A 25,108-nucleotide genomic window follows, 5' to 3' on the forward strand; every position below is an offset into this window, starting at 1 on the left:
GCTCGGGGCGGTGATGGGGAGGTCTCGGGGAGGTCCCGGGGCGGTGCCGGGGCTGTGACCGCCCGACAGCCACGTCCCGCCAGCGCTGTGCCCGGAGCCGGTCGCGGCCCGCAGCCGGGGCAGTGTCCGCTCCTGCGGCGGTGTCTGCCCGGTCCTGCAGCAGTGTCCGCTCCTGCGGCGGTGTCTGCCCGTCCTGCAGCAATGTCCGCTCCTGCAGCGGTGTCTGCCCGTCTCCTGCAGCAGTGTCCGCTCCTGCAGCAGGGCCCTGTGCCCCTCTCGGCCCCGAGCTCGGCCCTGCCGCCTCTCATCGCCCCACTCCCGCCGCCGCTCAGCTCCCGCCGCCCCTCGCACAGAGCCCGGGAGAACGGGCGGGCTGTCCCTGTGCCCCGGGCTGTCCCTGTGTCCCGGGCTGTCCCTGTGTCCCGGGCTGTCCCTGTGCCCCGGGAACAGGCGCTGCCCTGGCTCCAGGCAGCCTGGCACGGGGCCTGAATGCTGGTGTAGATTCACTTTCTTTTTTAATTCAAAAAGTAAAGGGGAAATGGCCCAGAAATCAGCAGGCAGAAAGGGGTGCGTGGCAGAAGCACGGAGGCTGCGGGGATCTCCAGCAGGGTCCTGTAACGCAGGGTCAGCTGCAGGGAAAGCTGTGGCAGAAGCGGCTAGTTGTCACTCCTGCTGCCAGGCACGGGAAGGAAGAAGGAGGTGGCAGATCCCGAGAAATGGTGCCCTTGCGGAGTGCTGGCCAGCACTGCCAGCCCCCAGTCCCTCCCCATCCCCGGCTGAGGCAACAGCGCAGTGTTCCAGCCAGGTGACTTCAGCTCCTGCCCCAGAGCTCTGCTTCTGGAAAGTCTGTCACTTCTCCCACCTCACTGAAGGGCTGCACACCCTGCGTGAACACCAGCTTGTACTTCAGCCGGATGGGATCCTGGGAGAGAAAGGGAGAGAGGCACACCGTGATTATAAACTCCTGCACTTCCTCACAGTCTTGCTGCAGGGAGTCATCCCTGAAAGGGGTAACATCAGCCTTGCCTAAGCTCTTCACAGGAGGAAACCCTGGATCTTCCAAAGACAGACAAGAGCAACTGGGAGACCTGTGCAAACCACCCCAGAGCATGTTGGCAATCCAGGCCTGGCCAAGCTTCTCAGAGAGAGAGGGTTCCTTACACCAATCTTGGGTCTCATAATTATCCAGCAATGCAACAGATCTGCCACCCATCGCTTGTGCCTCGGGTGCCCTTGTGTTCCATCAGCTGCCAACACCTGCACAGGGAGTTCCTGGAGCTCTAGCTGTGCGCAGATGGTCCAGAACTGTGCAGGCCCCTACAGCAACTGCCCACACAGTCCCTCACATTGTAGCTCTGGAAAGCTCTTCTAGCAGGAAAAACATCTTCCCAGCACAGCCCAGACTGCCCCATCTCTCCCCTGCATCTCCCCATTATTAAGACTCTCCCCATCTTTCATGCAAACACCCCAGTGGGATTCCCAGTGCCCATGAGCAGCACCTTGTGTGGGTTGGCGAGCAGCAGCACCTGGGACACCACTGCAGGCAGCAGGAGAGGGTTGAAGGCTGGAAGCTCAGATCCAGAGGCTGGTTGTAACTTTATTTGCATGGTCTGAAAGAGAAAACAAAAGACACACTTTTCATCTATGCTGGGAAAGGGCTGGGGGGCATTACTGAGCCACGGAGCTGGTTAGAGATAGATCAGCCAGACTCTGTCATTCAGTGAAAAGCACAGCCTGCATCTAAAGGCAAATATTCCTAAACAGCCAATTCTATGCCACACATGCACAGGCAGCACAGAGCCCTACCCAGGAGGCTGAAGCAGCAGGTCTGGAGCCCTCTCTGGCTGCAGCAAGGCCATGGATACACACAGTGAGACAGGCAGCGATGCCACAGGCACAACTGTACAACAGGTTCTCTGTGCAGAGAAAGGGAGCCAAACAATTTCCCATGAGCAAGGCAAATATGCAGCAAGAAATGGTGAAGCTTCTCCTCGGGACATTTCTGAGCATCTCCACTACTTTGCCACAGGCTTCTCACCTTTGGGACTGCAGCCTGGAACATTATGTCCTTAATGGGGTGAGGTGAGGTGCTCAGCATGGACAGAACCATCACCAGCACATCTGGCCGGCCAGGAGCTGGCTCTCTGGAGAAGTGGAGCATGGCCTTGAAACCATTCCTATCGTACACAGTGAGTGGACAGATGGTGCCTGCCAGAGACAAAACAAGAATCAGAATCAAAGCCTGGATTCCTCTCCCATCCAAAGGCAAACAGGAAAGATGAGATAAGGAACAGCAAAAAGGAAAATGCAGACAAACTTTTACTCCCTTCAGCAAACTCACAGACCAAGTAGCACACAGCACCTGCCCCTGATTTACACCTGCCTCTGAGGCAGAGACAAAAATCTGAATGTCTGCACCGGGGATTTAGCAGCTCAGATTTCACCAGTGAGAGGAGTCAGGTGTGGATCCAACAGAGATTTGGTGGGAAAAGCAAAGTGCCTTTTGTAGTGCACACAAAGTTTGGCCCCTTACCATCCATGCCTGGCAAATTCACACCTGACTCTCACCATCTAGCCCTTCCAAGATCTGCTAAACCCTTCACTTGAGACTGAAGGCAGATCAGGATGTCTGTGCACCTGTCCTCTTCCAGCAGCAGTAAGAGCCAAGGCTCTGTGGCCCTGCTAGGAGGACGTGCTCTGGGCTGAGACCCCAGGGTGACACATACCCCCCAGAAATGCTCCGGGAGAGGCTGCAGAGCTGAACCATACAGTGTGAAACCAAAAAGCAGAGGTAGAATGAACAGCTCCGCTTTAGGAAGTGGGGCAACTCCCACTCACAAATGTCTTTTAGGCCCTGGGAGAAGAACTGTTTAAAGCTTGACTGAAGGTGCGAAGGACAGAAAGTCTAGAAGCACAAAGATTAGCAACAAGATTTTACAAAGATTAGCTGGGGCAGGAAATAGGGAGAACACTGCCATGCTATGATCCCTAGCACCTGCTCAAATTCTCAGGTACATTAAGCCCTTCACAGAACAGTCATTACTAGTCTCGAGCCAACCCACACAGCATGAAGCTACTTTGGCTTGCTGTCCTGCAAGACTCATGGAAGAGCTCTAGTAAGCAGAGCTGGGGCACAGAACTGCACTTACTCGGTGTAACTGAAATTAAAGGGACAAAAAGGTTTTCTAGAGAAGCATCATAAGAAGCTGGATGCAAAGAGGCAGCAGGCTGCAGCTCGTAGCCTGGACTGAGGAGTGGAGGATCTGCCACTGAGCTGTTTGGAAGATCTGGAAAGGGCACTTTCGTTGGTGATAAATCCCTGGAAAGAAAAGCATGCAGAAAGCTTGTATTAACTGGGAATACTGCAGGGAATATATCATCTGCTGTGTGTCTGTATTCCAATCCCTCATCCCCTTTATGTATAAATAAACTACAGGCTTACACTCTTGAGTTCTTGTGAAATTCATAAACTCCATCATCTATGGAAGATTTTGCTGTTTCAAAATTCATTAAGACGGGATTTGGTTCTGTTACTCTAGTAAAACTTAGTTTTAGGGCTTTAGATGTCTGCTCTCCCTGTGCACAGCTTCTCTGGAGCCATAGTCAGGAAGATTAAAGTAAATTCCAGCTCAAAGACATCACAAGAAGCTGGAAATCTTCAATAAAATTTCTTGTATTATGGCAGACTGTATAAGCATACTGTAATAGTCCCCTGCTCTGAAAATCTGTGGAGAATTATTTGATTTGTGAACTGTTCCAAGCTTCCACTGAATGCCTGGAAACTACTTTGTCACAGTCTGGAGAAAGCTGAGGAAAGTACTTTTTGAGTGACAGGTTATTATAAAAAGGCCTGACTGTGGAGTTTTTGTTCTTTTAGCTCAACATCACTGTGCTACCAACCAATAGGATTTGTCTCCCCAAGTTTCTGACCCTTGGAAGGTCTTGGTGTGCAATTACACAAAGTGCAATTAACAGGTGCACAACTGCAGAAAAGGGCCAATGTGTGCATGGATCAATTGCCATCACTAACCAGGGGTAGATGAAAGGTTTTCCTATACCTTTCTGCTGTAAAAGAATTTGTCAGCCCAAAAATCTGACTCTATTATGCAGAGCTTGCTTACAAAGATAATGTCTTGGTCCTGGATAGTGGAGAGAGCTGTCCATCCATGCTCTGGAATTCACTTTTCCCTGCACAGCTGTCTTCCCAGATGTCCTGTGGTCCCAGGGTTTGAGAATTTATACCTTCCCGAAATCCATTGTGTACAGCAGGCTGGAAAATAAGGCATTTTGGGTTTATGCTGTATAATACCAGCAAAAAAAACCTGTTCCACTCAAAAGAACTTTGTTAATTATACCACTGCCTAAATCAGAAATAGATATGAGTCATTTGGTTGCCAGCTGCACCTGAGAGATTAATTGAGAGCAAGAGGATTCCAGTTTCCCTTAAGAACAGAGTAGTACACCAGAAAGGCTACCAGCAAAAGCCAGACCAGGAATCATCTCTGATTTTTGTCCTTTATGACTTACAGACTGCAAAATATCTAAGCATCACTCACCTCTGCTAGGCCAAAATCAGGTGGTTTCTGTATGACAGGGGAATTGCTGAGACCTAAGAAAGATACCAAAGAGTCACAGATAATTTACAGAAAACAGGGGTTTTCACAGGTTCTTTCTTTGCTGTCTAACAGCAGTTTGGCTATGGTCTGACATCACTAAAGACACTCCATCCTTGAAAACCTCCATCTGGAAGGCTCTACTTCCTCTTGGGACTGACACTGAAGTCAAGGTTCTCCTCTCTTTACTAAACAGCACGAACCGCAGTAACAAGGGTGACACTGGGCTGCACCTACAGACCTAAGCACTGTAAGTCCTCCTCGAGCAGGCAGGTGGAGGTTGTGCTGCCGTGGCAGGAGGCTGAGGGTGGGTCTGCAAAGGGGTCTGGGGCAGTCTGGGCCGTTGCCTCCAGCTCGGAGAAGTCAATGAGGGTGTAGCTCTTCATGCGCCGTGGGGCTGCTCGGCACGCTTTGGAAACAGAGACAGAGTTAGAGAGGAACCTCCAGGAAGGAATGGCACACCCATGGGTACAGGTGTGCCTGAAAGTGGGGAACTTCAGGAATATTTTCAACTGTACGCAAAAGAAAATGATGGTTTCATAGTATTTTTCCTGTGGACTTTGTCCACATTTATTCTCTGAGAAGCACTTGCCTCCCAAACCCTGCTCCCACCTGGCATGCAGGGCAGAGCTGCCGTGGGACGCTGAGGGTGCTGCTCACCTGGTGCTTGGGCAGAACTGGCAGCTGAACCTGCTCCATCCCCGTTCTCCTGGCTGGCCACAACCTGCCTGTACTGCCCCAGTGCCCTGGAGAGCTTGTCATTGGCCTGCAGGATCTCAGCTGGGAAACCAGAGAAGATACAAAATGCTCATGTTCCAATGGGAAGGTCAGTTCAGTTCCACGGCACTCTCCAAACTGCTCATGAGGAAGGGACAGTGCAGCTTGGGAGTGAAGGCCAGTGGAACAGGCTGTCCTCAGCTCCTCACTCTCCTTTCATTCCATTTTGCACACACAGCTACTGATTTCAGACTTCTCTCCCATTTATTCTACACCATTTATCCCATCTCTAAAGTATTCTTAATTCCTGCCATCTCTTCTGCACTTTGTCGTTCTCCACAAGTTTTCCCAGTGCACTTGAGTCTGTAATGCAGCACTTCCCAGCTGAAGAGCCCTGGCACCCATGGATATAAAAGGAAGGTGTGAGGTGCAGTTAAGCTCTCAGGGTTGCTGTTTAAGATGTCTGTTCAGCAACCATTGCCTCAGTCAGGTTTTCAAGGCATATGGACAGGAATGAAATGCCAGTTTTAGAATTCAAAGATTCTGCTCTTATCAAATTAACTCTACCCTATAACTGAAACCAGGACACTTTCCTTGGTATTACACTTGAAAATTCAAAATATATTCCTCCTTCTGTGTTTATAGACAGGGTGAACTTCAATCTTTGGAGAGAAAAGGCCTCAAAAGCCTTCAGTTCTCTGAACATCAGAATTCAAAAACACTTGGAAAAACACCTCAGCTGGAAGGAATGGATTCACTGCTTAACTTTGGGCTCCAAGTGAAAAGTAAAGCTTCCTCAGATGAGCAGGAGGAGACCCAATGCCACTTCCCCTGGGCATGGTTTCATGGTGGAAGTGAAGAGCTTTGCCCACAAGGTACCAAGTGTCCAAGCATTCCCCCTTCCAGGAGTCACAGCTGCAAAGAACCACAAGGACAGTGTTGGCTCTTACCTAGAGCCTCCTCGTCAGCCACTGCCTCGTTGGCCAGGCGGAAGAGCAGCGGCCTGAGCTTCTCACAGCGCTGGAGCAGAGCCTGGGGAGGAAATGTTTCACTGCTCAGGACATCTCAGGCACACTCACATTTCTGTCTCTACAACCACCTGCAAGTGACACTCCCTTTAGAAGAGGGAGGTAAAAGAGCATTTATGCAAGAAAAAGAGCATTTACCTGTAGGGTGTCTTGGTCTGCTGGGGATAATTCCTGTCTCCTGTAGCTCTCCAGTAACTCATCCATACGTTTGACATTCTCAGAAACCTCACTGATGGCATTCACTCTTCGGGACACCTGAGCTGACTTTTCCTGTTCCTGCAATGAAAAATGAAATAAAGGTAGATAATGATTTGGCTGATACAGCCAGTGCCTGTGCTTGGCTCCCCAGCTCACACCTGGGGCGTTGCTTCCTATTAATCTTTTATTGCAGGTCAATAAGGCACAAAGCAGCACAGGTGAGAACAATGCCCCATCAGGGCACCCTGGCCATGTGCTGTGGAGTATGTGCTGTGGGATGCTCCGTCAGATGGAACATGCAAACAGACAGGCCAGATGTGCACACACACACTGCATGCAGGAAAGACGCAGTTTTGTACAGAAGTGGCTTTTTTCTACCTGGGAACTGAGTATTTTTGGAAATTCCTACAGCTACTGCAGTACTACAGCCAAGGTCCCATTGACATGGAAGTGTCCTGCTGTACAGGCTCCTGGGTATGCACATCCATGTATTCCCTCTTCCTGGCAATGGCATATTTTAGGGAAACAAAACAAAATTATGCTATGCTGTAAATTCAGAATAATTTGGAAACATGGTCCCTCCTCTGGGGCTGCAGTACAGAGGATCTCCTATCAAAAACTGAATGACCAAGTTCCCTTCCAGCCTCCCTGGCTGCAAAGAGCCTTCTCCCCAGAGCTCCTACCTCTTTAACCACGCTCTGGATCAGGCGGTTGGCTGCCTGCAGGTCCTCAGGGTGGCTGCTCTTCAGGAGTCTGGCCAGGAGCTGTCAGGGCAGAGATGGGACAGCACTGAGCAGCAGCCTCTGGGCACTGTGCTGTAGGCACACATCACACCTGCTGCACAAATGGTCCTATAATCCTGGAAATATGTCAGGTCCTGTCCTATAACCTAATTCAGGTTGTATTGCTGCCTGCATACACTGGCTGTTCAGGATTAGGAACTCTGGCTCTGCAGAACTCCTGTAAGACCTGGAGAAGCCCTCCTTTGGGGAGGTTTCATAGAAACTGATATTTTTCTGTAAAAAAGGTTCACTTTTTACTAAGCAAATACTTCAGACAAAGCCTCACAGAGTTCTCTAGTTGTTGTACTGCAGGCAGGATCAGCATTATTCTGAGATTGTCTGAAACAGCAGAAGCTCCCAAAATATTACTGAGCTTCTTTTCTCATCAGTAAAAAACAGAGGGTAGGGCATGAAGACTCTAAGGTTTACCTTGGATTTCTCTTCATCTGTGTCAAAAATAGAGTTCTGAGGTCTTGGAGAAGGGGGAGGTAAAATTTTGTCTTCTGGCACTTTGGGATCTTCTTTTACAATCCCTGGAACAGGTAACAGTAGTTGCTCAGTGATGCCCAAACTGCTGAACCCTCGATGCTCAACAGTGCATGAGGTTTTGCAGATTTCTGGATTAAAATACCACTGAGCACTACTAAATATGATGAAATGGATGAAAAATCCATCCCAGCATCTCTCTGAACTCATTTCTTGTAACCCTGGGAGAGTATTCCAGGGCAAAGATCACTTCTGAGTTTGTCCTGTACTTTTTCACTGCACACAGTGTGAACAGAGACATCCAGACTGGTCTGAGCTGTGGCTCAGGAAGGCTTTTCTTTGGAAAATCCCTTTAGACAGTTCCATGCATCCTTCAGAACCCAAACAGCCTGGGAAGCATGGCCTTTGTCCCTTTTCCTTACACACAGCATGTTACGAAAACGCTGAGTCACAAGCTGACAGGGGCAGATATCTCTGGGGGAAACCACGGGCTTGGGAGGCTAAAAAGGAAACTGAAATAACAGAACTCAACCTTGTTTCTTCAGCATCTGATAAGCATCCTGGATTTTGACTTCCTGAGGAAACCAGACTGTCCAACTGAATATCAATTCTGTGACCCTCGACTTGACTTTTTCTGAAGACCAAATTCCATAGTACTGAAAACAAGACAGTAAAGACAATCTTTGCACACATATTCTATAACAATCAAAATGAAACCACTTCAACATTCTCTGATCAGTTATTGAAACCAAAACCCAAAGTAGGCTATTTTATTTTAGTGAAAACAGTTCTGTCCTTGACTTTAAATACTTCCCTTAACTGCTGCAATGCAATCACACCAATGGCCTGCCAGCCCCAGACACACGAAAACTGAACAAAGCCAGAAACAAAAGTTATTGTCTCTTACCAGCATCGGACATTTTTTCCAATTTCTCTCATTTTTGCCTATGAGCACTCCTTTTATTATAAAAACACAAACCTGCCCAACACCAGGCATTTCAAACTCATTAAATGACACCTGTCCTCTCAGAGCAGCAAACAGAATTGTCTTCAGTGGTATATTCTTTACATTCTGTGGTTTCACTGAAATACTGTTACCAAGCCTGAGACTGAGACAAGGAGTTTCGTTCTTCAGTTGAGCATTTCCTTGAAATCAGCTTTTTGCAGCTCTGCCCTTGGGCTGATGCAATGGAAAATGAAATGTGTACCACTGGTAAATGTGTGCAGGATCCACCAGAAAGGGAAATTGATGGGTGCAATGCTGAGAGAGTTTCAGACAGGCCCCGGCTTATCCCAGTGAAGAGGAGCATGGCCAGAAGATCTCACTGCCTCTGATAAAGCAGAGCTGCATTTCCTGTCCTGAAACACCCTGCAGCCACCTTCACCTACCTTTGGGGAAAGTACTTTAATCAGCTCATTCAGGAACCTGAATTTTGCCATTTCACTGTGAAATCTGTCACCGCAGTTGTTCACACAGGTCTCCAGCACCTGCAGAAAACAAAATGTTACCAACAGGAACTGATCACACAAGGCTTGGGGAGCTTTCAAAAACATTTCAAAAACATTATAATACTAAATCTAAGAACTTTCTGGCACTGCATTCACCAATACAAAATACTGAGAAAGTCATGCATCAAGAACATGTTTTATTCCTTCATCCAATTTACCTAAGCAGCACATTACCTGCTCTGTTCTACCCATCACAAACAACTTTTGAGCTACTGCTCCTGTGGTGGGACAGAGCTCACATAGCCAGAGCTGCAGACCAACGAAACACCTCAGCAGAGCAATGTGGGGAGGAACAGAAGCAGTTCTCCTTCCACTGTGCCCTGGTTTCTGTATTCCTTGTGCAAGGGAAAATTAAAAGAGGCATCTGAGAGAAAGAGAAAGGGAGAACTGTCCTGTCTGGTCTGCTGTTCTACCCACAAAACTCCATTTCCAAGTGGCTGCCTTGTGTGCAGATGGAAGTACTTACTGTGAGAGCATGGAGAGCTTCTCCCTCCTGAGGGGACTGGATTTTGTGTGCCAGCAGCCTCAGTGCAAACAAGGGGCTAGGGAAGAGCAAAGCAAGTTACAGCATGCACAGGTTTCCAGGAAATACAAATGCTGCTGGTTTTGGTCTGCAGAGAAGAGCAACTGCTGGATTCACAACAGGACAGACACGTTTCCTTGGCCATGGTGCCACCAGGGACACAGACACATGCACAAGGGGTGAATTTGTGATCCCAGCACTGCCCTCCAGCCATGCCCAGGGGCTGTCCTTTGGGAGGGAGCAACAGGGACAGGCTGGGGGATGTCCCTGAACTCTGCAGCTGCAGGAGCTTCGATGACAGCCAAAGGCAGCCCATGCCAGCTCCTAGGCACGAGCTGGGTGCCAGACTGAGCTCTGAACTCAGTCTGCTCTAAACACAGAGATGATCACTGTGGTTTGACAGGTCATTTGCTTAATTAGTCCCTGCTACTTCCCACAGAGCCGACTGTCAGCTGGAAGGTGGGGAAGTCTCAGTAGAGATCCTCCACCCATCTAGAAGGAAAAGCTGAGGCTGAGCTCCCTCGGGGCTTCCCTGCAGAGCCCCACAGCAGGAATCCTTGGCCAGACTCCTGAGGGGCTGCTGAGGGCAGAGCCAGCAGGAGCTGCTGCCGGGTGGGCTGCAGCAATTGATGTCAGAGATTCCCAGCCATCACCCTCCATCACTTTAACACACATCTCTTTCCAGCTCATTTCCACTCCCGGGAGCAGCACAGCCCAGCGAGCTCCCTCTGCAGCTCCCCACACCGTGGCCCCAGCAGAGCCCATTTCCGCAGAGCACGAGGGAAGCTCAGAGCCTGGGCAAACACAAAGAGCTGTGTGTCTGCCTTACCCCTCCGTGTCGGCGTTCACTTGGTCGCAGAAGCGCTGGATGCATTCCCAGTTTTCCCCGGGGATACTTGGGTCAGTGGCCTTATCTTACAGGGGGAGAAAAACAAGAGAGAAGAGGGAAAGCCCAGCCTGAGTGTCAGTGAGCGCTCAGGGCAGGAAGCAGCTCACAGCTCACTGGTGCCACTGCTCCGGGGCTTTTTGTAGCAGAAAGGGGAGATCCAGGACAAGCAGTAAACAGCTGTTACTAAAATCTGCCTGAAAATATAGTCCCAAGCACACACTTAAAAGTCAAGCACAACTTGGCAATAGCAGATGTTGCTTTTAGCATGAGAAATTTAAAAACCATATACAGGCAGCTCTCCCAGGACCACACTGCAAACCTTGTTGTTTGCGAACACAGGCAGTTTACACTTCTGCACAGCTAAACTGAGGAAAAAAGCCTTTTTTGGCTTTTTCCACTCCCAAGTCTGTCACTCAGCCAGCTTTGGGGGCTGGGGATAGACAGGACAGATGGGGAAAAGGACAGATGCAGCAAGACAGCAGCCACATCACTGTGCAGGGGTTCCGTGAGGGCAGTGTGCCCTTCCCCACAGAGATGGAGCTGCTCCAGTGTCCACCCAGGCTGGAAGTGGCACTGAAGCCAGCAGCCAAGCCAGCCCAACCCCAACCCCACTCACTGAGCCACCGCTCCAGCTCCCCGCTGCCAGCCATGGGCTCCTGTCCGCTCCGCCCAAGCAGGAAGCAGATCCACCCACCCTGCTCCCTGCACGCCCCACGGGGAGCCCACGTGAGTTTTGGCGGTGTGGAAGTGTTCACTGTGGGCGTGGGCTCAGCACAACACCCCTCCACAGCTCCTCCCCTCACTGGCGTGCAAAGTATTTGTGAGAATGGAATCAAAGTCACCACATTAATTTAATGATTAAAACACAAAAGAGGAAAAACATCCTAATCTCCTGATCAAGGATATTTTTAGCAGAACCACGCACATGACACAGTACAGAGGGAGGAGTCCCCATCTCTGACCAGCTCACTCAGCCTGGCAGTACACCAGGGCAGCTAAGAGAGCAACAGCTCTATGTTTATATATATACACAAAAAAAAAATATATATATATACACAAATAACCCCCACGGTATTTATTGGGGAACTGTGTTGTGTAGCTGAAGGTACCCTTACTGCAAGGTCCTCTCCAAAAAGAATCTGATCTGCTGCTGTCAGAAGTTCAGTTACTTTCTGTCCACATGATCTGAATTTAAATGCTGATACATGTCTTTTTTCTCCCACCCTGCAAACCAGGCTCCTTGCACGAGATGACAGCAGGCTGGAGTTGAATCTGGATTTGGTTCCTCTCCCAGACGCAGTGGTTTAGTGCAGGTTCAAACAGACGTGGGAACAGCACGACACCTGCCTGGCCTAGAGCCCGGCTCATCTGATCACAGATGCTCACACAGGTGCCACCCATGCCATCCTGGCAGCGTCTCCAGTGTCCCCTGTCAGCTGGACAGTGCTCTGTGTATTCGGCCACACACCTCCTCAGCTCCCAAAGTCACCATCATCTCGGCAACGCTGGGGCCGTGCTGCAAACACAGAGGGAGTCACTGAACACATGGGAACTGAAACTTCCCAGCATGTGATTGTGCATCATGGTGACAGAGAGATTTGCCTTAGGATTGCTGCCAGACTAGGGAGGTCATTAGCAGCCCAAACAAAGGCTTGGGGCTTCTCCTCCTGAAGGCAAATTCCAGCCCTGATCAGACAGACCTGAAGGATTAGCACCAGAGCTGGGGCAGGATTAGGCTTTGGAGAACTTTTGTAAAACTTGGGTTTGAGCTCTGTGAAAGTAGATTGCACATGATCTCAGAACTGTTCTTTTTACCTGCCGCCCGCTGAGCACCAAGCGGAGGAGCTGCATCATGCTGCTGTACTTGGTCTCTCTGGTTTGCTTCTGAAGACTTCTCAGGTCTCTGTTCAACTCCTCCACAGTCAAGGCAGCTGCCTGCCTTGTCATGAGCCTTTAGGAGAGAAGATATCCTTACAGTCTGGGGATGTAAAAACCACAGGATTCCTACCTCTCACCCCTACCCTGTGCCAGGACACTCCCTCTGCTTGCCAGAAGCAGAGCTCATTCAAAGTAGCAAGTTTAAGCCATAAAATTACGCTACAGACCTGGAAAACCACAAGAAAAGCAGTAATTCTGATTGTTTTTTCAAGAATACCATTTTCAGAGATGAGGAGCCACTGCTGCCACTACTCAGCAGAGACAGCAGAACACTCACCCTAAGACTAGTTTTCCTATTTCATCTACTTCTTCAGAAATTGTTTGCAGCTGCTGCCGGGACACCGAGGGCCTGACCCACAGGTAAGAGTAATCACTTGACACCAGAGTCTTCAGGAGGCTTATGTGACCCTAGGGAAAGAAAGCAAAGCTGGCAGGGCAGAGGGTTGTGCTGTGGAGAAAGCAACTCCATCCAGCTTGGGATGCACACCAGTGTTCCCCGCCTCACAGCAGTGCCCTGTACTTCACACTACTTGCAGGGAATGTGACTCGCTGACAGTGAGGCAGCTGGGCTTTCCACCCCAGAGCCCCCCGGAGTGAGCAGTGACACACAGGCAGCTCAGAAAGCACTGGCTGTGCCCAAAGTGCTGAGCCACATGTGGCTGACTCAGAGCTGGCTGGGGAAGTGGCTGCCCTTCAGGAGGCAGTGGGACTTGAGTCACCATCCCATTGCCATGTGCTGGCTCAGCAAAGTATGAGTGTAAGACTCTGCAAAGACCACCAGGACATCCACCAGGCCCATTCCCACAGCTCAGCTGCCTGTATCAGGGGATTTTTTCGGCACTGGCTGTGACAGCTGTGTGCAGGCTGCGCCATGGCAGAGCTCAGATGACAGCCCAGGGCTCAGCAGAGTCTTCATCCAGGAATCCCACAGCACCTCAGCTCCCAGAATGGAGACAGTGCTCTACCACTGCTCGTACTTTTCTCAGCAGGAGGACTCGCTCCACATATTCCTTTTCCAGAACATCTGGATCCACTTGCTGATCCCCATAGACGAGCTCCACCAGCCCCTGCAGCTCCTTAACGAGCCTCTGGCGCAGCCCTTGGTTCTCAATGTGACGGGTGAGGTGAACCCTGTAAATGAGAAAAGACCTGCTTTTGGATTGCTTTGGGTTACGTTGGATCTAATGATCTCAACCATATTTCACAGAAATCACAGAATATTCTGAGTTGGCAGTGATAAAATGATCCACATGGATCATCAAGCCCAACTCTTAAGTGAATCGCCTGTCTGGGGAGTGAACTCACAACCTTGGCACTATGAGCACCATGCTCTGACCAACTGAGCTAAAACTGTTGAACTGTTAGAAAAGTAACACTAAACCACAGTCAGACATCCCACATAGCAGCATTTAGCTCTTGTGTCCACAGTGAAGAGATGATGGGGCCACTCTTAGCAGCACAACATCCTAGCAGTACATGTGTACTTGCAGGAGAACCTTCTGGAAGTGTTAACACTTTTTAGATCTTATTTTCAAACTAAACTTAACACTTTGGATCCTCCCAGCTACACTCACCCTCTGCCTAGACTTTTGGTGTTCCCATCTCCAGTGTCCAAGCACAGGATGGGAGAGGAGGCAGGAACACTGTGAGCAGAAACTTAAGCTTCCTCTTAGCACAGCCCAAAAGCTGCCACACCAGGACCATGCTTGATCCAACAAGCAAAATCTCCAACCAAACCCAAGCGTTAAGAATAAATTCTCACTGATGTGGTACTTACTACATTTTAAAGCTACCACTAATTCTTTACCTGTTGAATTCTGGGAGAGCTTCAAGGTCCAGGAGAGCAGAATGGGTTGTAATTCTGCCTACTTCAAATTGGGAGATGAGCTCTTCCAAAGTCCTCCCCATCTGCTTCTCTGCAACACAACCCAAAGGTAATCACAGGGTGTTCCTGCACAGAACAACCATTGCTCTGCTCATGGCAGGCCTCGGGCATGGGGCCAGGCCAGCAGCACGCCGAGGAAAGGTGACACAGGACAGCCACCTGTGCAATCCAACAGCAGCAGGCATGTTCCCCAGCAGGCAGGAGGGAGCTGGCAGCAGGCACACATGGGATGCTGCCCTCTCCCCAGGAGCCTGGTCTGCTGGTGAGGCTCTGGGAAGTGGGACATTCTGCTTGGCTCCACCACCTTCCCCAGCAGAACACCTCCACCTCTGCCAGGATGCTTCACTGCCCAAGGAAGATTTCATTCCCAAGCAGAGTTCTCAGACCATAAGTTAATTTGTGATCTCCACACAGCAAGAGCCACAAAAGGAGACATTAACTCAACTCCTCATGGTCTGTCAGGTTAAACAAGTGGCACAGGTGTCAGACAACACTGCAATTATTAACCATGGAATACAGGTTTTCCCAAGAGTTCATAGACAGTTTCTCAACCTCGAAGTGAGGTATTTCCCAAGGGAGAACCCATTAAGCACCAGACTCAATTTTAATGGCTGCACAGCAGCAGAAGGATTTCCACCATTCCAGCTCCTTTCACAGGAGCTCTGGGGAAGCCCTGGTGGCACCTCAATGACTGACTGGTTACCTGACATTCATTTCCTGACCCCTTCAAACACTGACAAAGTTCTCAGCTATTAAAATAAACCAAACCAATGCCACAAAGTCAGCACAAAGTGACCTGGCTGGCAGGAGCCTGTGGTGTTACCTGTGAAACCCGAGCCACAGTTGGTGACAATGTCCAGCAGTGCCTCTGGCAGGAAGCCGTCCCGAGCAAAGCGCTCCAGGAAGATGTCCCCCTGCCTCTTGGACAGCTTCCCACCGTCCTTGTTCAGCAGCAGTGGGAGATGGCCAAACTGAGGGGGCTCCCAGCCAAAGGCTTTGTAGAGAAGCATGTGCTTGGAAGTTGAAGCCAGCCACTCGGTGCCGCGCAGCACGTGGGTGATGCCCATGTGGTGGTCATCTACCACATTTGCCAGGTGGTATGTGGGGAAGCCATCCCCCTTGAGAATCACAGGGTCGCCTTCCACCTCAGCCACCTCATGCTTGTTCCAGCCATAGACCAGGTCCTGGAAGGGTTCCACCCCCTTCTCCAGCCGGAAGCGGACGACGAAGTCAAGGCCCTGTGACAGCTTCTGGGCCACTTCTGCGGGTGTCAGGTGCCGACACCGGTTGTCATATCTTTGGGAGATGAGAACGAAGGGTTTCGCTCAAGGCAGGCCAACACCATCAGCCATTTTTACATTCCCAAAACTCTAAGCAGATGCCTAAATTTTAGCTGCAACCTGCCCACTATGCTTTCAAACACCTCATCTCTGCAGGGCGACACGCAGCTTCTCTCCCTACGGGCAGAGAGGCACAATCCCATTGCTGCGTGACTTTTTGCAAGCATGCAGCCCCGAGGGACCCCCCAGGTGACAGGGACTCGTACCGCGGGGTCTGCTGGCTGCGCAGAGCCTCCCTCCGGAGCAGCTCCAGGCGCTGCGGGGTGCAGAAGCAGCGGTAGGCAGCCCCGCTGTCCAGCAGCGCCGCGCTGGCTCGGCGGTACAGCTCCAGCCTCAGCGACTGCACGTAGGGCCCGGCGGGGCCACCGCGGCCGGGGCTCTCATCGGGGGGAATACCTGCAACATCGGCACGGCAGCCCTTAGCGAGGCAGAGCCAAACCCACCCTCGAGGTGAGTACTGCTAACCTCTGAAGCAAAGATATCAGTAGGTGAAAAATGAAAGGTGTTTCTAAATACCTGCCCAGTCCAACATATGTTCTATTCCTTCGGCAGCGCCTGGCACCACTCGATTCTGATCTGTATCCTCCACTCTTAAAATAAAGGTCCCTTGGTGTTTTTTGGCAAAGATGTAATTGTACAAAGCAGTCCTAAGGCCACCCAAATGCAGAAAACCTGAAATCGCGGGAAAATCAGAAGAGGCGATCACAAAGAAGGCCTGGGGAGAGTTCTAAATATGAGCTGGAAGGGCAATGGACTCTGCCTGCGATGGCAGCGTCACCGGGGTGGGAGCTGCACCGCACGGACACAGCTCCGGGGGCACTGCCTATGAAAATAATTTATGCGTGACTACTTCCAGAACGGATTCCCTGAAATTACCTGGAATGACCCTTATAAGCTGGCACATGCCAGGAACAGCACTGCCACGGTACGCCAGCAGTGACCCCGCATGACCGGGCGGCACCGGGACACGCTGGCAGGGAGCTGCGGCAGGAGCACTGAGCCCTCGGCCCTCCGGAGAGCCACCAGGTAGACACCTTCGCCACACGCTCCCCTCGAGAGTGCGAATTGAAGTTTTCTAACCCAAAGCTCCGCCCCGAGCAACGGAGCCCCGGGGGTGGGCAGAGGCGGGGCTGGCGAGGGGCCGGTTACCTGTGGGGCTGGGCCCGAACCGGACCCGTGGCGCCCGCTCGGGGCCGGGGCCACATCCCGATCCCGATCCCGATCCCGATCCCGATCCCGATCCCGATCCCGGTCCGCATCCCGATCCCACCGCGGCGCGCAGCACGCGCACAGCTCGCGCCATCCCGCCACGCGCCCACGTGGCCGCAGCGCCGCTTCCGCCCCGCGTGGCAGCCAATCCGCGCGCGCGCCGCGGCCAGGGGCGGGGCGTCCCTTAAGGGCGCCGCCACCTCCTCCTCCGGTGGCGCGAGGGGACCGCGGCACCGCCACGGCCCGGCAGCGCGGGGAGCGTCGCGGTACTGGCGCCACTGAGCGGAGGGCACGGCGCCCCTTCCGCCGCCCGGCGCGGCGCGGCCGGAGCTGCGGGGCGCGGTCTGGTGGCTCACACCGCCCCGCGCTGAGGGCGGGCGGGGGCGGCTACGGGAGCCGGCGCGGTCCAGCAGCAGCCGCGGCGGCGTTTCCCGGCGTGCCCCGCGGCGATTGTACACAATCATCATGGCCGCCGCCGCCGCCGCCGATGGTACGAGCGCGGCCGGGAGCCCCGGGTGCCCGGAGCCCGCCGTGCCTGAGCCCGCGCTGCCGGGAGCCTGCCGCGGCCGGAGCCCGCGGTGCCGGTGCAGGGGGCGGCGGGGCGCGGCGCGGCGGGGCGGGGCGGGAGGCGGCAGCGCGAGGAGCCAGCCCTGGGCGCGCTGCGGGCGGCGCTCGGGGCTGGAGCGGGGCCGGGCCGGGGCTCCTTCCCGTGGGCCGGGATCTTCCTGTCCCCTCCCCGCAGGTGCCGAGGAGCCGGGCATGGAGGCGGAGGCGCAGGAGCTGCCGCTGGGCTGCGGTGGAGGGGGAGGCTCGCCGGCGGCGGGAAGGTCTCCGGAGGGCGATGAGCGCCGGGAGTCCCCGCAGGCGTCTGTCAGCAACGGCGGCGACGAGGACAGCGGGAGGGAGCTGGTGGAGCTGAAGGTGATCTGGAACAAGAACAAGTACGACGTGAAGTTCTGCCTGGACAGCACGGGAGCCGAGCTGAAGCAGAAGATCCACTCGCTCACAGGTCTGTCGGAGCGCCGCCGCCTCCCCCGCGCTCCCTCGCCGCCGCCGCGGGCTCCTAACCGCTGTGCTTGTCTCTAGGCCTCCCGCCGGCCATGCAGAAGGTTATGTTCAAGGGACTTCTGCCTGAGGAGAAAACGTTGCGGGAAATCAAAGTAACAAACGGAGCGAAAATAATGGTTGTGGGCTCTACCATCAACGATGTGTTAGCGGTAAATACACCCAAAGAAGCTGCTCAACAGGAGGTCAAAGCTGAGGAAAACAAAAAGGAGCCACTTTGCAGACAAAAGGTTATTAATGTCTCAATAATTGCTGTCATGGGGAGGCGATAGGATTTACGTGGTGCTCCTGAAGGCAATTCTGGGTCCTGTTCCTCGTCATATCAGGCTGGGGGTTAATTTCTGACAGCTCAGCATTGGAATGACTCTGGGAAGGAGAGTAGCAGAGAACTGTTTAGTCCAGCAGGGACTGGGGCTTTTCAAGACACTGCTTGTGGTGCCAGGCACAGCCAAGCGTTTTGATTAAGAAATGGAAACATTTGATGGAGTGCAAATGCAGTCCAGATTAACTGTCTAAAACCTAGCTAATTTTTATTGGCACAAAAGAATTTGATCTCCAAAAACTGTTTAAAATGGACACCAAGAGAGCAGCTGTCTCAGCACTGATGAGGATGGAGGTGTTGAATTCTCCTCCCACATTTTGGAGTGCAGTGCAGGGAGGCTGGTTTGGTGGTGCTGCAGTGTGGTGAGCTAGTGAAGGATTTCCAGCTCAAGGTACTACCAGCCCTGTGCCTTCCTCAGAATAAATTTGGTTAAAATTAAGTTGGCTTCTATGAAGCCTGCTGTTGGTTTTCTGTGATTTATCACAGTTCACACTCAGCATATGTCCCATAGTTTCTTAAAGGTGCTCAGGCAGGTACAAGCTGTGGATTTAAAAGTTACCACTGCTCTAATCCATTCTGGTTTGTTGCTGGGTTGCACTGACAGACATGGAGGGTTTCTGCCATTCACTGGATGTAACACTTCATTTTTGATAGATGTGTATTTATGTGTGTGTATGTCTGAGAAGGGCTGCTACCTTTGGCATTATGTTGGGGTTCTATTCATTTTGATACTTTCTGGAGAGTATCTTAGAAAGTGCTCAATTAAGTTTGAAAGTAACTGATGCCCGTGTGATAAATGTTTGTGAACAGCCCTCTGCTGTCTCTCAGTGCTATTGGGATGTGGTCGGGGATCAGCTAACAGTACATTGCAAAGCTTTGTAATGTTTTTGTGAATTTAATTTCTGGTTTTATATTGTAGCAACACAGAAAAGTATTGGATAAAGGAAAACCTGATGATGTGATGCCTTCTGTCAAAGGTGTGCAGGTGCGTGAACAAGGTCTTGAGACACTCAGAATCAGAAAAGAGAGTTCTTTGTGATTTGAGACCTCTACCCACTGGTTCAGTCATTCTTTGCTGTCTTAGCAGAAAGCTGGAAAGATGGATGGCCCTTATGCTTAAAAAGTTGAGCAAATATAGCTTTTCCCTCCCAGCCTGTGCTGGTGACTGACTGTGTCTCATTGCAGGAGCGACTGCCAACAGTGCCGCTGTCCGGCATGTACAACAAGTCAGGGGGGAAAGTCAGATTGACCTTCAAACTCGAGCAAGACCAGCTCTGGATTGGTACAAAAGGTGAGTGCCTCTCAACCTCAGGGATGAATAATTGGTAATTGGGCTGTGACTGAGCTGTGTGACCTAGAAAGCTTCTCTTCTGACTACATTGTGTTTGGGGAATGATGTTGGTATTGCAGCGCTTCAAAAAACTTTGTTTCCTCTTCTCACTTGCCGTTCTCCCAGGTCATTGAATAGTGCTTGATATTCCACTTCTGTTCCTGAAAAACTGAGTTCAGTGGTGCCAGCAGACTAATGGTCCAATGTGCTGTTCCTGGCTCCAAATGTAAACAATAGTATTTGGCGTTTCTGGCATATCTCAAAAGCACTCCACAAGCATGGATTTGATGCCAACAGTACACAGGGCCTCAATGGCTTAGCCAAGACTTGGAAAGAAAACTCAGAACTGGGATAGAAACCAGGACTGTTGGCATCTCTGGCACTCTGTCCTTCCAGCCAAAATTACGTGGGTGTCTTGTCTCAGTAATGCACAGCTGTGGTGCTGTTTAGAGGGGTTGGTTTGCAGTCGTGAGTGGTGCCAGGAGGAGCTGGGAATGATGTGGGCATAATGTGCCTTGCTGAGGATGTCTGTGTCCTGGTTTTGGCTGAGATAGGGTTAGTTTTCTTCCCAGCAGCTGTTTTGGATTCAGCATGAGAATAATGCCGATAACAGTGGATGTTTTGGCTGTTGCTGCGCAGTGCTTCCCTCAGTCAAGGACTGTTTGGTGTCTCAGGCTCTGCCTGTGAGGAGGCGTTCAAGGAGCTGGGAGGGAGCAGGCCCAGACAGCTGGCCAGAGCTGGCCAAAGGAATATTCCCCACCACAGAGTGTCATGTCCAGTATAAACTGGGGGCAGTTGGCTGGGAGAGACTAGTCACTGGTGGAGGGGACAGGCTGGACATCTGTCAGCGGGTGGGGAGCAGCTGTATTGGGCATCACTGGTTTCTCTGGAGGGTTTTTGTTGGGCTTTTTTTGTTTGTTTCTTTTGCGTTGTTTTGGGGGTTTTATTGCTATTATTATTACCATTACTACTAGTAATATATTTTACTTTGTTTCAATAATTAAACTGTTCTTACCTCAACCCATGAGTTTTTTACTTTTTTCCCCGGTTCTCCTCTCCCTTCCAGCAGGGAAGTGGCTTTCCAGGGGGAGTAAGTGGCTGCATGGTGCTTAATTGCTGTCTGGGGCTAAATGGGACACTTGCCACCTGCCAAGGAAGCCATGCTCCTTCAGTTTGACCAGGATGGGCAATATATAGTGATGAGCAAGAGGGATAAAAGTGCTTGCTCACTGTGCCAGTAAAGTAGCCTGATTGGATGGTTATACTGCCTCCAGCTGCTACAGTAGTTCCAAAGTAAGCAGAAATCTCAAAAGTTTTTCACCCTTCCTTTGGAGGACAGACTTGACTGTGAATATTTTTCTGGCTTTAAAACTTCTGTTGGTGCCAGTTGCAGTGATTACTTTCCTGGGGGAAGTGATGGAGCAAGGCGTTGGCATGTGTTTTCTCCCCTATAGGTTGGGCAGGCACATTTATCTGTTACTGATCCCAGGTTCTAAATCCATGCTTAGTATTTAGGTGATTAATCTCTTCCATCACCTTCCAGATGAGTTTCAAGTATAGTGTTTCTGAGGTGTTCTACATAGTGTTCCTTAAGCTGTGAATTTAGTTCTTCTGGTAGTCATGTCTTTCCTGTAACACGTTTCCCTGCTCCTCCAGATTAGCAGCAGCTTGCTGCCTCTAGGGAATGGTTGTAATTGCTGGCTGCCATTGGGAAAAACTCCTTCCTACTCTGAGAAACCCATGGCAGAGGCCAGCAGGTAAGGGCTGGAGTGAACACATCTGGGTGTTCCCACGGCTTCTCACTTGCTGGCCCTGGAGAGTTCTTTCCCCCACCCCTGCAGCCTCCCTGGGCCTTCCAGGGGATCTGTACAGGTGTTTGTAGTCTGAAGTTTGGCACAGGCAGGCATTCTCCAGTTGCTCTGTGTCACTTCCACAGAGACACTGATAATGGGATTTTTCTACTGCTGGGATACCCAGAGCAGTAATTGATTTGGGGGATGCTAAACAAGGGCAAAGTGGGGTTTCACCTCGTGAGTGAAGTCACAGGTCTGAACAGGCAGTTCAGAGTGAGCTCAGTTACAGTGCTGAGGCAGAGAGTATTTTTCCTTACATCACTGAGTTTATCTTCCTGTGTGCCTTCTGTAGGTAGGTTTGAGGGTTTTTGCATCACAAATTAAATAGATCTCAGGAACTCAGAGTTCAGTTTCTCCTCTGTAGAATGTTTTGGGTATTCTCTGTCTTGTATCTAAGAAGATGATTTTCAGCTGATGCTGAATGCTTAAACTGAAAGGCAGGACCTTGGAATTAAGTGTTCAGAAAGGAGCAAGGACACAGCTGACAGGAACCATGTATTTAGTTGCTCTTGTCATTTCCTCTGGCCAGCTGACGTTACTTTGCCGTGTAATTGTAGTCTTTTTGGGGCTTCACTTTCTGTTTTGTTTCTTTCCCTATTTACTCTTTTATATTCCCTTCTCTGTGCTGCTCTGCACACTGCCTCAGGGTGAAGCCAGGCCTAAGCTTTCAGAGTTAGGTCAGTCTATCTTTGCCTGCTTTCTGCCTTGCTGTTCAGTGTCATCCTGAGTATTCTCATACCTGGACTAGATTCCACTAGGATGAGCATCCCTGCTGCTCCGAGGGGACTTCCTTGTGGGAAAACATTAAGTAAAGCCTGGGATTTCCCATCACTCAGTCTAGGCCCAAATCACGAACACTGAAATCCTTCATGTGATGCAGGGGAGTTGTGTGATCCAGTTTTGGATTCCTTCAGACTACTGGGATGCTAGCTGTGGCATGTGTGCTGCTGCAGCCACCATGTCCTGGGGAGCAGGTGCCCAAAACTCACCTGAAGGGGAGACTGTTGACCTGAGCAGATTTTGGCATTAATGGAGGTGGTGTATGAAATTAAGATGAAATACTGCTTCCCCGCATGTCAGAAATAATACTTTGATCAATTTTAATGTAGAGAGAACAGAAAAGTTACCCATGGGGTCCATTAAAAATGTGGTGAGTGAACCTATTGAAGGCCATGAGGATTATCACATGATGGTGAGTAACAGCTCTACTTTAATCATATCCATCTAATTCCTTCATGCAGTGCACACTCCTGAGGCTGTAGGTCAGAGCAGGTTGGAGGTGGATGGTGCTTCCAGCCTTGTGGAGATGGGGACATGAGCTGCTGTCACACTGTCACTATTTTGGGTCCATATTGAATATCTGCTGCTGTGTGGAAATCTGGACTGGTTTCACACAAACATGAAGTGCTTAAGCATTATTTTGGATCTTCTGACTCTGAAAGTGTTAAACCAGTAAAAATACTCACAACATAGCTCATGATTTCTTTAATAGTAGTGATATTTTTTTGATACCTGGTTTAAATTCTAGTTTCTGTTTTATTAACAACAGGCCTTGATGGAGGTTAAGAAATGCTGTAATATCTTTTCCAATCTGTTCCTATCTGAACAACTGACATGGGATCTAGCAAAGTTGCAAAGTTACAAAGTTTCAGAAGAGAACTGTGCTCGTGTACTGAATTTTTGGCTGTTTGTTTTAATCTATGGGTTTTTTAAAGATCCTGCTTTTCAAAGTACTGTAACTAACTTTTCATGTTGAATTAAGTTTCTTTTCTATAAGAAGTCTGTTTCCTTCTTTAGGGGGAGGAGAGGGAAATGTTTTTCCTTAAAATCATTGCCTGCAGGAGGATGCTGCTCTAGTCTGTGTCCAAATACTTGATTTTTGATCACCCATGTGAGAAAATGTCCTCTTCAGCACATGTTGCAATAAACTTATCCCACAGCAAGGACAGAGGCTCTGGCATGTCGTGGTGCCCCTCTCCTGGGCATAGGAGAGAAGTTGAGAATAGGACCTTATGTCTAAATATAAAATCTGATGACTATAAAAACATGGTCATTGTCTTGTTTAGTTCCTGTTTGGCTTCTCAGCTTTGTCATTTCTTTAAGGACTCTGAGTTATGCTTCAGGTTGTCTTCCAGAATAACTTCCTCATGTTCTTGAAACTGGCCAGGAGTTTTGGTTACTGTTGTGATGTTGTAAAAGGGAAGAACTCATGGTTTTCTTGGTGCTCTGCAGCTCATGTTCTCTGGAATGCTCCTTTAATTGCCCACCAAAGGGCTGTAGTGTGCCCCAAGTGCTGGAGGGAGAGCAGGTGGGACAGGCTGGTCTGTTTTGGCAGTGGATGAGCTGTGCCTGTCCACTGGGACCAGCTCTTTGTTCCCGTGTGTAAATGTTGTCATTTTTAATTGCAGGCATTTCAGCTGGGCCCAACAGAAGCATCTTACTACTGGGTCTATTGGGTCCCAACTCAGTATGTCGATGCAATCAAAGACACGGTGCTGGGGAAGTGGCAGTATTTTTGAAAGCACGCTCACCTCTGGCACAGGAAAATGACACAAAGCTAAGGACACTGCTGGGAGAGGCCTCCAACATCCCTGGATGTGACAGTCCTGGAACTTATTATTAAAACATGCTAAACGAGGCATGGATGGAAGCCAGAGGTGATGTTCTTTCACCATTAGTTTACTTTTAACTTAAAGATTTCACCATCCCTTTTCTGCAGTCAAGCTTCAACCATATTTAAAGCAAATACAATGGAAATCAATAAATCTTAATTCACAAAATATCGTGTGTAATACACTTAAATCTGCTGAGAGTTGATCTTCCAGTTTAGTTTTAAAAAGAAAATATTACAATGTATTACTGAGGATTTTTTACATGGTTGAAACAAAACCAAATATTTTCATAATCTTTCAGTTATCAGCATTAGACTTAATTTAGTTATTTGATTGTGACTGGGACTTTGAGGAGCAGATTTTTAGGAACAAACTGTAGCAATGTGCAGCGTCGCTGTTCAGTGAAGCCATATCCTGCTGGCCCTCCAGGGCAGCTTCCACTCTTTGGTAGCAGAACTAATTCTTTGTTTTAACCCAAAGATGCCCTGCTTGTTTCAGATTTTTCTTCACCTTTTCCTAGCTTTGGCAGCTCCAGATTGCTCTCTGTAGCGTGTTTGGAGCAGGTGAATTCTGCAGGGAAGTTTTGCCATGGCAGGTGGCCCCATGCTGCCTCCTCTCATGCCCAGTCAGTGCTTCACCTCCTGCCCTGGGCTGCTACATTTTGGGAGCATTTTCTTGCATGTTGCAGTCCAGGATCATTTTGCAGCTGCTGCATTGACACTGAACTGTTGGACTGGAAACACCATTGTGCTGCCTGGTATGAGCAGGGGGACACAGTGACATGGACATGGATGGAAACACCGTTATGC

The 25,108-nt window shown here is 50.3% G+C and overlaps 3 protein-coding genes across 6 annotated transcripts; 1 reads left to right on the top strand and 2 right to left on the bottom strand.

Moving 5' to 3' along the window:
* Positions 1-507: 507 nt before the first annotated feature.
* GGA2 (golgi associated, gamma adaptin ear containing, ARF binding protein 2) lies at positions 508-11,591 on the bottom strand. 3 transcript variants are annotated; one of them, XR_014855030.1, is made up of 18 exons: positions 11,362-11,496; positions 10,686-10,770; positions 9,800-9,875; positions 9,214-9,312; positions 8,357-8,480; positions 7,768-7,871; positions 7,240-7,320; positions 6,497-6,634; positions 6,281-6,362; positions 5,274-5,393; positions 4,855-5,022; positions 4,557-4,609; positions 4,122-4,270; positions 3,150-3,319; positions 2,039-2,208; positions 1,807-1,916; positions 1,500-1,610; positions 508-922 (listed from the first exon to the last, which is right to left on the bottom strand). XR_014855030.1 is itself a non-coding variant. In XM_085074245.1 (17 exons), exons 1-17 carry the CDS (start codon positions 11,393-11,395, stop codon positions 812-814), a joined length of 1,875 nt encoding a protein of 624 aa, XP_084930371.1. In that variant the 5' UTR covers positions 11,396-11,591; the 3' UTR covers positions 508-811. The 3 variants fall into 3 exon arrangements, 2 of the variants coding, with proteins under 2 accessions (XP_084930371.1, XP_084930370.1); XM_085074245.1 differs by lacking the exon at positions 1,807-1,916 and having other exon boundaries at positions 11,362-11,591; XM_085074244.1 differs by lacking the exons at positions 1,807-1,916; positions 4,855-5,022.
* On the bottom strand, positions 11,578-17,310 carry EARS2 (glutamyl-tRNA synthetase 2, mitochondrial). Its single transcript, XM_085074246.1, has 9 exons — positions 17,058-17,310; positions 16,425-16,580; positions 16,115-16,304; positions 15,392-15,864; positions 14,491-14,599; positions 13,661-13,814; positions 12,961-13,091; positions 12,561-12,696; positions 11,578-12,261 (listed from the first exon to the last, which is right to left on the bottom strand). Exons 1-9 carry the CDS (start codon positions 17,209-17,211, stop codon positions 12,178-12,180), a joined length of 1,587 nt encoding a protein of 528 aa, XP_084930372.1. The 5' UTR covers positions 17,212-17,310; the 3' UTR covers positions 11,578-12,177.
* A 145-nt stretch (positions 17,311-17,455) lies between these two features.
* UBFD1 (ubiquitin family domain containing 1) lies at positions 17,456-24,467 on the top strand. 2 transcript variants are annotated; one of them, XM_085074249.1, is made up of 7 exons: positions 17,456-17,607; positions 17,860-18,126; positions 18,204-18,412; positions 19,424-19,489; positions 19,690-19,795; positions 22,797-22,879; positions 24,096-24,467. In XM_085074249.1, the coding sequence occupies exons 1-7, from the start codon at positions 17,583-17,585 to the stop codon at positions 24,204-24,206; spliced, it is 867 nt and encodes a 288-aa protein (XP_084930375.1). In that variant the 5' UTR covers positions 17,456-17,582; the 3' UTR covers positions 24,207-24,467. The 2 variants fall into 2 exon arrangements, with proteins under 2 accessions (XP_084930375.1, XP_084930374.1); XM_085074248.1 differs by having other exon boundaries at positions 17,592-17,632.
* Positions 24,468-25,108: the final 641 nt, after the last annotated feature.

This window comes from Lichenostomus cassidix, chromosome 14 (assembly GCF_008360975.1).
Source record: "Lichenostomus cassidix isolate B80296 chromosome 14, HeHo_3.0, whole genome shotgun sequence".
Lineage (NCBI taxonomy): Eukaryota > Metazoa > Chordata > Aves > Passeriformes > Meliphagidae > Lichenostomus > Lichenostomus cassidix.